Genomic DNA, 12,350 nt, shown 5'->3' with positions numbered 1-12,350 from the left:
TCGGTTCTCACCCAATTTTCTACACACCTGCCGGTAACCTTAGCATGTGATGCCTCCCCGTACGGGGTGGGAGCGGTGCTCAGCCATGTCCTACCTTCTGGCCGTGAGTTGCCCATTGCCTATTATTCTAAGACCTTGGCACCAGCAGAGCGTAATTATTCGCAATTAGATAAAGAGGCTCTCGCCTTGGTGGCCGGGGTCAAACGGTTCCACCATTACCTCTATGGCCGTCCCTTCGTATTATACACTGATCATAAGCCTTTGTTAGGCATATTGGCAGGCGATCGCCCTGCTCCTCAAATTCTGTCCCCCCGCATGACCCGTTACTCTGTTTTCCTCGCTGCATACGAATATCGACTGGTTCACCGGCCTGGAAAGGATCTCGCTCACGCTGACGCATTGAGCCGATGCCCCAGCCCTGACTGGCTAGAGGACCCTGTCCCTGTGTCCTCTGTGTTCCTGTTGGAGGCCGCGCCATTGTTGATCACCGCATCGGACGTCGCCCGGTTCTCCGCGAAAGATACTACCCTGCAACAGGTGTTGGACTGGATGGCCAGAGGTTGGCCACCAGGGCCCTTCGCTCCAGAATTCCAGCCATTTGCCAGCCGCCGCCTCGAACTTTCTACTCAAGCGGGGTGCCTTCTGTGGGGTCACCGGGTGGTTATTCCACCCCCCCTTCGTTCCTCATTGTTGGAGAAATTGCATCGGGGTCACCCGGGGGTGGTCAGGATGAAGGCGTTAGGTCGTTGCTATATGTGGTGGCCTTTGATGGACCGGGACATCACTGACTGGGTTGCACAGTGTTCTCAGTGTCAGGAGAACATGTCAATGCCGCCTAGAGACCCCCCAGGGGAGTGGGAATCGCCTGGGGCCCCATGGTCGAGGTTGCATATTGACCTCGCTGGTCCATTGAAGGGTCAGTCTTTCCTGGTCCTAGCTGATGCGTTTTCAAAATGGGTTGAAGTCGTCCCATTACGGTCGACTACAGCAGAGGCTGTCATTAAGGTTTTACGTTCACTATTTGTAACACATGGATTGCCTGACTGCATCGTGTCGGATAACGGTCCGCAATTTACTGCGGCCGAATTCGAGGGTTTTTTAGCCCACAGGGGCATACGGCATTGTTTGGTATCGCCGTTTCATCCTTCCAGCAATGGTTGTGCGGAACGCGCTGTGCGATCTGCAAAAGACGCACTGAAAAAGATAGGGCATGGGACGTGGGCTGAGCGGGTGGAGGAGTTCTTATTAGCTCAACATACCACGCCCTGTCAACTAACTAACAGGAGCCCGGCCGAACTTTTAATGGGCCGGAAGCTCCGCACAACCTTAGATCGTTTGCACCCCACGTACGGACATGCCAAGCCGTTTGATGCCATGAGACAATACAGGTCATTTGTTATAGGGGATCACGTATACGTCAGGAACTATGGGGGAATGCCCTTATGGTTGCCAGGGAAGGTTGTTGGGGTTGCCGGTCCTTGCTCCTACCATATTGAGATAGATCAGGGAAAAATTTGGAAGCGTCACAAGGATCAGTTGAGGGCTCGGAGAAGTGGGGCCAAAGGTGGGGGTGTGGCCGCCGAGCCAAACTCGCAGGAAGTTAGATACGAGAAGGAACACCCGGTGCTGCCACAGGCAAACACGCCGACCACCCATGGGGGAGAGGGTGAGGAGGAGAACTTACCTTTGCCGGATACGGGAAGCAGTACAGTAGACGTAGGGGGCTCGTTTAGCCCGCAGCCCAGAGTTGAGATACAACGGGAGTTGAGTTCAAATCCACCGCCGGAGGGGGTCGGAGGGGTGGAGCCCAGGCGTTCAGGGAGGATACGGCGAAGACCAGCTTACCTGGGCGATTACGCATGCGCCTGACGTCGGCGCATGCTCAGATAGGTGGAAAGGGGTGTTACATATTAAGTTAAGTTGATTGGAGTATTGGGATTGGGTGTTGTAAGCACAACGTTCATTGGTTAACAACTGACAGCCGGCTGTATATAAAGAGCTGTCAAGTGCGGGTTCCTGCTCTCTCTGTCATGTTTGTATTAATAAAGGTTCAGTTAGTTTAAACTCCGTCTCCGTCCTGTCAGCCGGCACTGAGAACAAAACACCCACGATGCCCAGACAGAGGCTTCTAGCCGAGGTCCGTTTATTCACGTTACCGGTTCTTGGGCTTCGTTGGCAAAGAAGTGGCTGTTTAGATCTTTGCTACTATGGCAACTAGAGAACTTCGTCTCTGATCATCATGGGACTTGTAGGGCAAAGTTGAATGGAAGGAAAAGGTAAAATGGCAGATGTTAGGGAGGTGTTTTCATCATTCCATCATCTCCAGTTTCCTTCACACTCCTCATTCCATAAATTATGTTTTTCTACTGAGCAAAACACTCCTCAATCTGGGGCTATGAAAGAGGACGAGCTCCTTTTCCCTGATTTAATAAAAAAACAAACAGAAGTAAACCCACAATTTTTAAAGGATTTTAGAAATATTATATTTTGCGCTGGGAAATATCTGTCCTATCAGGCAAGCCAAAGCAAAGTATGTAAAGATATGCATGCTTATGTTAGTGTAGGTTCCACCCAATACAATGAAATTTGTTCTGGGGTAAATTTATGAAAGGTATAAATTTATACAGGATAGAAAGAATAGTAAAATATATGTTAAAGGAACACTTAATTGGGCAATCTACGATCAAAAAATAGAGTTTTTCACGTTTTTCAGAACTTTTAATCTGGCAAGGTGACAGAGCAATAAATTCTGCCTCTGCCATAGATATGGCTACAGTTATTTGTTTTCTGGACTTCTGACCAATTAAAGTACCTCCAAACAATAGCACAATCCCAGAATTAGATTTTCTGGTTTTTACATCATTGGCATAATCACTGTCAAATAACATTGTAATTTCAATTCTTCAGAGACCTGTATTTGAAGACCCGAGTTCACAGTTCCCTTCAAATACCTGAGAACTCTTTTTATACCCATGCAGTGCAATTGCATTGGAGCAGCAGTAAAGTGACTTAAGATGCTTACTGTACAAGCTATGTCGGGTCTGGACCACTGTGACAGATATAACAAGCTCCCTATTTCAGACGGAGATATCTCTTGATCACAGGCTTCACTTTTGTCCTCGCCCAAATTTCATTAGCAGAACACCTGTCAGGTGGTTCCATCACTCTGACCTGCGTGGCATTGACTGCTCTTGTGTTTCAACCCGCTCTTGCTTCATATCCGAGTCATCATCTTCTCCTGACTCCTTTTCTTGCTCTCTTTTAGTTTCTCCTCCCTGAACACTTACACTATCACTAAGTGAGTTACCGTCACTAAGTGGATCATTCCAAAAACTTGCATCAATTCTTTTCCAATTTTGCTCTGCAATGCTAGCAGACCTGGAAATGACTATTCTTTTGCTCCCATCGCTAAATCAATAGCTCTTTGAGCCAGGCTCATAGCCTGTAAACCTGAGCTTTCTAGCCTTTGGTTGACCTTTTCTCCTGATTGCTTTTGGAATATGAACCCATGCATTGCTTCCAAAAACCCTTAAGTGTGCCAGAGATGGCTTTCTCCCATATAGAACAGCATATGGAATATCATTAATTGAGGAACTCCACAGCCAATTGATTAAATAATTATCGGTCTCCGAGAACATGGCTTCTCCCCAATATGACCTCCTCAGACCATAATCCTCCAGCAGTGAGTCCTTCATTGTTTGTAACACACCGTTCTGTCTCTCAATCACACCATTCTCAGCTGCTGGGTACAGATTTCTATGACTGTGTTTTATTCCTAACTGTCCCAACCATTGTTGAAAACCTGTTGACATGCATTCTGAACCTCTTTCAGTTTGCAGCTGAAATACCTGTTATTTATACCTTCTTTCTACGAAGCTTACCCATTGCTTAAATTTCTGTAGCACCTGTATTTTACTCTTTAATAAATAGCAGAAACAAAATCTGCTGTACTCATCTACAATGACCAGCACATACTTTGCTCCTCCCAAACTGGCTTGCATTGGCCCCACCAACTCTGCATGTACCAGCTCTAGAACTTTTGTTGTCTGCCTTGTGCTACTCTTGCTTACTGGGAATGCCTTGGACTTTGATGACTACACCCTTTTAAGTTCAACCTTTCTCCAAACTGTTGCCTCTTTTGCAAAACTCTGAAGCTGGCATGGCCAAGCTTTCTGTGCAAGAGATGAACACATGAATCATGTTGTGCTACATTTCCAAATGTTTGGGCGCATTGAACCTTTTCTCCCTGCAACACATAAATATTATCCTGCTTTATGCCCTGTGCACATCCATTCTCATCTCTCTTTAGGAGACACTTCCCATTTACAAATGTGGTCTCAAACCCTTTTTGGTCTAGACTAGAGACACTCAGTAAATTATGCTCCATTTCAGGCACACATAATATGTTGCTCAACTTTTCCTTCAGACATTGAATCACCACACTGCCTTTTCCAATGACTTTAGCCTTCTGGCCATTCGCCAAGGCTACTGCATCTCCTCCAGCTGGATCCCTTCTGAAAAACAATTTAGAATTATTAACAATTGTTTGACTAACCCTCTGTCTATTAACCATTTGTCTCTGCTATTACAATAGCTAACTTTTGCAACAGCAGCCTGCCCATCTGTTGTATCTTTTCTTTGTAAACAGTCTTTCTTCAAATGAGTCTTATCATCACAGATGAGACACCGCTGTACTGTTGCTTTCTTGATAGAAAATCTTTGCTGGACTGTAATCTGGTCTCATCTGTTACTCTGGTCTCTGCAGACATGTCTCTACAGACATGCTGTCTGCTGCTGCTCTCTCTCTGCTCCTTGGGCCTCCACCTCAGGAATTTCTCCTCATGGCTTTTTATAAAATGCTGTTTGTTTTCTTCTGAAATCAAACAGGCTGTAAGAGCTTCCATTCTGAAGTCCTGTTCTGCTTTGCACTCAAAAACAGCTGAAACAAGGTCCCATGTTCCATCAAGACTATTTAACACCAACAGTACCTTCTGAGATTCAGGGATCTGCATGCCACAGTGTACCAACTCAATAAATAAAGTTTGTATATGCAGCAAATGCCTTTCCGCACTCTCTCGTGGTTGCAAATGGGTGCTGTATAATTGTCTCGATAATTGCACAATATTGCATGCTGATGCACTTACTTCTGAATTTCAGACAAACCTCCTTTGCAGTTTTTAAATTAGCTACATTCAGGAATTATTCATCTTCTAAACTTAAGATGATGGAGGCCAGTGCCTTATCGTGCTGCCTTTGATCTGCTGCTGCTAATGGCCCCTGGGGTGATTTACCAACAATATCCCAGAGCTCCTCAACCTTCAGGAAGCATTCCATTTTTGCAGCCCAAATGATATAATTCTTCTGTCCCAGTTGAGGCAGAGAGCTCTCCTTGAATTCAACAGCCATCCTGCAAGCCTTCTCTGCCTTGTTCTTTTTACTTTTTTTACCACAGGCAGTCCTTCGGCTTAATTGCAGTTCAGTCTTACTGTGTCTGGTTGCTCTGGGCCCATAACCTGTTTGAATTTGCAGCAATCCAACTAGCACACCAGTAAACAATTCAGCAGGATTCAATTATATAAGAAACTTCTTTCTATACAATACCATACAGCAGAAACCAGAACCAGAACTCAGTATGCAGAAGTACATACATACGTACATATATATATATATATATATATATATATATATATATATATATATATATATATATATATATACAGATCAGTGACCTAAGGCATGCCCAGGCTCAGAGCCGTCTGGGTCACTTAGCAGTCCCCATTGGCTGACCTGTTACCATGTCTATTTCAATTCGTGAACCCCTATATACTGACAAATATGTGGAATCGTGGCAAAAGGAAGTTGGACACTTCAGGTTCTGGTGAGCTGTGGCTTGAACTCACTGTACCTGGGACTTCTGTGGCACCTGTGGCAACAGGCTGATGACAGGTGATTTAAAAGATGAAGAGGCTGGAAATAGCCTAAGTCAGTTATGGCATTTATTATTTTTTGTAAGTTTTTTTTATCAGCTGATTTTTGTCCTGTCCGACCACGGGTCATTCCATCAAGGGAAGCTGTGTATCTCACCATATTCTATGCAAATGAAACCCCCAGGGGAGAAGGTTTGTATATCCCATGTTTGGAAGAAAGAACCTGTTTTCCTCCTGGTGGACACAAAACTGGGAACTATAGCAACAGAACAGAAAATGCCTGATAACATCAATATGGAACCAGAGTGGAAATACCAATAGATGTGTGGTGAGTGCTAATAGAACCCTACAGCCACTAGAGCCGCTTTGGGAAGAGTTCTCCACACTACTGAAAATGATGCAACAATGGACTTGGTGACTCTTTTCCTGCTGATCACTACAGATGTTGAACAGACAGATCACAATTTCAGCTACAACAAGATTTACATCGCTGCATTGCCATATAATTGATTGACTAGGCCTAGGACTGATGCTGTATTAGCTTCATGAAACAGTGGGATGGTGGACATTTCGGTATCTGTATGTATGATTTCATTGCTTACGTGTATTTATTGTCAATGTTCCATGTATTTAAAATGGACCTATAGGTAAGCTACACCTTAGAGAAACCCCATCAAGTGAATCTCCAGGGAATACTTGCGGAAGACTGGGTGTCGCAGATTGGGAGGGTAGTAACTTATGGGATAATTGACCTTCTATTTAGCTTCTTTCTAGAAAAGGATTTCTTGATCCATGGCACAGAGGAATAGCATGGAATAGGGTCAATTAGACATCCAATATTACACCAAAGTCACCTATTGACTTTGAAGGCTAATTTTTGTTTTATTCAAATGCCCTCAAACCTTGTTGTAAGTTTGGGCACATTTCTGCCTATGGAGGGCATCCTTTTTTGCTGGGAGTTTTTTTCTAGATGCATCTTATTTCTTAGTCACTAGGATGACTCAGGAAGAACTATACTTCTTGTGTATATCGCAAGTCCCCCCACATAATGATCATTTTTGTTGGACATGCATATTGACATTGGACTTTTAACATCTCTGCTGCATTAAAAAAAAACCAAACAGAACAGCTCCGAAGGATGGTTAATTTTGGACGTTTGGGCCTGCTGCTTATACAGTGCTACCTCATACATGGTACTTGCCTAGTTTGAGGTTGTTCAATTGCCATTGCCCTTCTCCTTATTTCTCCATTGCTTGCATTCTATGCCCATACTATTGTTAATGCCATTAGGATACGACCAAGTGAAGTCTCCTCTGGGTCTTTAATTGTTATTTGGAATCTCATGGCCCTAGATTTTTATGGGCACGTTTAGAAGGTGTTTCTGCACTAAATACTTCTAGTCGTTATATCAATTACCAGAGTTCATTGTTTATAAAAATGTTCAGAAAGTTCACAAAATAGAGTTTTATGTGCTGCTTATTTCAATAGTAACGACAGAAATTACTAATATCTCCTAGTTCTCATACCATCCAAAATCTATTATCTATCCTAGCTCTAATACTAATATCTAATATCTACTATCTAATATCTCCTAGTTCTCATACTATCTAAAATCTATTATCTAATATATCCTAGCTCTAATACTAATATCTATTATCTAATATATCCTAGTTCTAATATTAATATCTACTATCTAATATTGCTTAGTTCTAATACTAACTCATATCTACTTCTAATATTGCCTAATTTTAATAATAATCTAACATCATTTACTTCTAATGCTAACATTAACTATCTAACATCGCTTAGTTCTAAACGATCTAATATCTACGATCAAATATATCCTACTTCTAACGCTAATATCTACTACCTAATATGTCCTAGTCCTAATACTATCTGATATCTATTAGTTCTATGAGCTTGACTGGAATCAAATAATGCAAGCCATCATTTGGTATTTAAAATGCAGTTTGGCCCAAACAATTTTTCCAAACGAAGCCTTTTTTTCCCAGGTGGTATCTTGTGACTGTTTTCTTCACCGGGAGTTGAAGAAGTGTCTTTTTGTCTTTCCTTTGGAAATCTGGCAAATGCGGGCTCATAATTAGTGACAGAATCTTCTATAAAGTTGGTTATTTCACCCTGTTGCCTGTTCCTTGGTCTTCTGCTGCATGTTATTTTGGGGTTGATTAAGGGACCTGTTGAAGGATAAACCTGATGTAAATTTTCACACATATTCCTCACAAAACGAACAATTGCATTGCATTCAGAGTTACGATATTCGTCCCAAAATATTTATAACCCAGTTCCAGAGTTCTGATGCTGTCCCGTTCCCCCCCCCCACTGTCACATGAACCTCTTTATGGCGAATTGTTGTGTTTTGTTGCTTGTAACTAGCTTTTTAAGCCAGTTTCTGGCAAAAGTGGCCATAAAATTCATTGCCTTGCTTCACAACCACAATGTTTCCTTAAAGATCTTTTTAATCTTAATAATCATTTGCTTTACATTGAGACATTCGTTTAATAAACAGCACAAAAAAAGTTTTAAAATCAGGTTGATCATGTGGGTGCCTTGATTTACTACCATCATAACTTATGATGAAAATTCTGAGCTCCATTACAGTCATAATTTGAGGATTGTGTATATTGGATAGGAACAGCATGATAGGAAGATGTTAGATAATCCCTTCAGTGGCAAATGCAAGGGGATTATTTCATACTGCACGGGACAAGGCAATGATAAATCACTCCTGTATTTCATTCATAAATTCAGAGTTGAAGGAAGGGGTTAGAAATACACTCTCCTCACTAATTCAACTCTTCTCCCCTTATCTCTCCCATCTAGAGAGAAGGATGAAAATGATCCTGTTTAATCAGCACTAATGACTACTAATTAAAGAGTTCACAAAATGTAGTATTGCCATTTTTAAAAGAGAAAATAGAGCAAGGATTTGAAATATTTTTTGACATCAATGAATTATATTTTTATTATTATAGTATGAAACAAACTCTGTTCTACCTTTTGGAGAAGAACGTGAATCGGCTTTCTCTGGCTGACCTTTGCGCATCCGGTGTGCATAAATATTTGTAATGCTTATTTCTCTTTCTCTTTCCTAAAGAAATGCATTATTAAATTTATGTTGATAATATAGTTTATTGTATTAATGTATGTTCTTCAGAGATCATATGTTTAGTTAGGAGACACTTTTCAAGTACTATCTGTTCCTAGAAATGTTAGTGTGCAAAAGGCCTAACATACATTAATACATTTATCCAATCTACAGTTTATATAGTTAGAGGCTGAAAGAAAAACCCAGAGAAAAAAATAGGCTTATGTCAAATCAGCATTTAGTGAATAGCATCTTGGATTCCTTCTGTGGTAAGAAAAATATGATTTAAGCATCTAAATACCTTAAGTTTGAGCTTCAGCGACTCGATTTCTACGTGCAAATTTGCTGTCATCGACTGAGCTTCAATAGTCTTCTTTTTCTCAACTGCTAACTGGTGTCTAAAAGAAGCAGTACTCAATGACAGCTGCTTTTCCAAATCCTAAACACATTAGAAATAAACCATCAATAAGATTATTCAAGATTTGCAATCATACAATATTGAATTAGAAATTAGAGGAAGGCAACTGAAATTTTATCAAATGTTTCCAGAAAGATGATAATGCTCACAATCTGTTATGCAGATTAAGGAGAAAAGAAATAGAGATCCAGTTACAATATATACTTTTAATTTCTTTTTATTGGTGGAAGAAATAGCCTTCTCCAATCCTTAAATCAAGGTCAGTATGGTCGAGAAATAGAATAAAAGAACATTAGATTTTATATATTGCAATACTTAGCAAAAGAGTATTATTTATTTAATATACCAACATTACAAGCTATACTGTAAGGGAGGGGGAGATGGTGGAGGAGGAGGAGACAAGACTAACATTTTGTTCATTTCAATTAAAATAAACCATAATATGCTTCATTTTTGCCTTGGTATGATGCCAAGTAAGGTAGGTTTAGCTAATATACAGGTTTAAATGTGCTGGTTGGCTCATGTCATCAGAGATGGACTTTTTCTTCTGATTAGTTAAAGCAAGAGTCATTCTTTCCAAAATCTCAATTTTCTATACAACTGAGCCAAATATGCAAAAATGGAAGGAAGTGTGAAGAGCAAGAAGTTTTGCACCACATCCACTCAAAACATCCAGGTAGTGTTTTGCAACATTCATCTCTGATCGTGTGGTGAAAATAAGATTCATAAGTAATTAGCTTAGCTAGCTTGCCCATACCACTTTTAATACATAATTCCACCTGTCTAACTATAATCTTCTCCTGGTTTTCCTACATTCCTCTTTTCCAATAATGTCTTTTTTATATCTAGAGATTTTAATTTCATTGATTGATTTAAAAAATATCCCATTCTGCTCACAGAGCGATGCTATGCAGTTCTAAGCAATGTATGTTGCATGTTACCTGAGTTTTCTTATCCCTAGCTTCCAATTTTTGGGTAAGTGATCTTAATTTGCGCTGAAGTTCTTCTCTCTCTTCAAGTTTTTTGTCTATGCAAAGTTTCTGTAGTGCCCGCAAGGCATCCGTGGTTTTTAAGAGTTGTGCCTCAACGTTTCTTAGCTTCTGGGAAGCCCTGCGTTCGTCTTCCTGAGATTTCCTGAGAAGTACTCTCAGAGTCTGCACTTCATTGGCCTGCGTGGCCAAAAGATCAGGCAGCTTAATTTCAGCATTTTCATATTTTGTGATTGCTTTTAACTGTTGAGACTGAAGATGCTTCAACATTTTATTTTCTGTAATAAAGGTCTCCAATCTATTCTGCAAAACAGCCATTTGGTTTTTCAGTTCTTTAATTTGATGGTCTCTTGCTGACAAGAGACGGCAAGTCATGTTATTTTTCTCCTGGGCATTGACTATATGGTCAGTAATATATGAGCTCTTTTGCTGAGGTTTCTTTTTAGGCAACATTTTACCTCCTGCATTAAAAGAAATATCAAGATGGCATATAAGATTGAGCAAAGTAAGAATCAGATCATTTTACATAAGCTTCAGAGCCAAATGCTCAAGTATGTATTCACGGCATAGATTCACTTCCTGTTATGTAATATCTTGAGTCAATCTCTGTTACAACTATTGGTTGATTGACCTATTGTGAAAAATCATACCTGAACTCTCATAATATTAGCTTCCGTAAGACATAACTGCTATACTCACATAATATGCTAAGACAGTATTTAGAGAGCTTTAAGATGCATTGACTTCAACTCCTAGAATTCCTCAGCCAAACAGGCCTAAAGCAGGATTGCTAGCCCAGCAGCCTAACTACTATACCAAACTGCCTAGACAGACAGATGGATAGATATACATATGCATGCGTACATACCATATCCAAATAATGATAAAATAATGAATGTAATAGACTGAAAAGAATGGAAGTGTGAGCATTAAAATTTGCCAATTTTTTTTTCTTTTCTTTTCTTTTCTTTTCTTTTCTTTTCTTTCTTTTTCTTTTTTCTTTTTTTTTTTGTTAATACTGGAACCTATTCCCTGGCCCTTGGCTTATTTATTGAAACCATGTGACACCGACATCTGTATGACCATGATAACTGGTGAACTACATCCATCGCTACAAGCCCATTACCTCGATAGAGGAATTACTGACAGGGTGTGGAAAGCAGTACATTAATATAATAATCAACTGCATACAATTTAAACATTTTATCAACATTCAAATGCTTTCCAAAATGATAGTATAGTCTCTACAGTATAGAAGTGTCAGGGTAGCTAAGCAAAAGTGGAGTTATTGGACAACTGCTTGGTTTTTAGGAAAGGCTTAACTGCCATTAGCTTGGCTGAAATCTGCCAACCACAGCGAATGCAGTAGTGTTCAAAGTGAGCAACTGCCTTCTTACCTTTTGTATGGACATCATTTTTCTTTTTCTTTTCTGGTAAATTCCGCTCTTTAGTTTTTGGTGTTTCGGGCAATGGGATGATGTAGCTGCCACTCTCTTCACTTATGGAGGTTTCAGAGGCATCCGAGTGAAAATCTTCATGATAGTAGTTTAGAGACGTTCCACAGATGTTCTCTTCTGAACAAATGCTGTTCTTGCTGCCATTGACAGCTGTTCTTGAAGCATTATCATGAAAGTCATTAGAGTAGGTAAACTGAGCACTTCCAGACTTGCTGGAATGTTTGCTACAGCTACTGTCTTGACTGTTGGTGCTCTTACTAAGCCTACCTGGAGAATCGTTTGAGCTTCCTCTTTTTCTGCATTGCCGAGACGTTTTATCCTCTTGGACAATATGATGAAGGGCTGTATGATCAGAAGCCATCATTCCACCAATGGCAGGGAAGTCTATCAATTATACTTTATTTCCGAAAGGAAATGGCACTCTAGTCAGAAAAAGAAACAATGTATGATGTA

At 40.6% G+C, this 12,350-nt stretch overlaps 1 protein-coding gene across 1 annotated transcript; it reads right to left on the bottom strand.

The window, feature by feature from the left end:
* Positions 1-7,874: 7,874 nt before the first annotated feature.
* On the bottom strand, positions 7,875-12,258 carry LOC139316769 (lebercilin-like protein). The gene is made up of 5 exons (XM_070943617.1): positions 11,838-12,258; positions 10,393-10,901; positions 9,335-9,472; positions 8,943-9,036; positions 7,875-8,122 (listed from the first exon to the last, which is right to left on the bottom strand). The coding sequence occupies exons 1-5, from the start codon at positions 12,256-12,258 to the stop codon at positions 7,875-7,877; spliced, it is 1,410 nt and encodes a 469-aa protein (XP_070799718.1).
* Positions 12,259-12,350: the final 92 nt, after the last annotated feature.

This window comes from Pituophis catenifer, unplaced genomic scaffold (assembly GCF_029215685.1).
Source record: "Pituophis catenifer annectens isolate HBS135680 unplaced genomic scaffold, rPitCat1.0.hap2 SCAF_4, whole genome shotgun sequence".
NCBI lineage: Eukaryota > Metazoa > Chordata > Lepidosauria > Squamata > Colubridae > Pituophis > Pituophis catenifer.
This window is presented reverse-complemented; position numbering and strand designations above follow the sequence as displayed.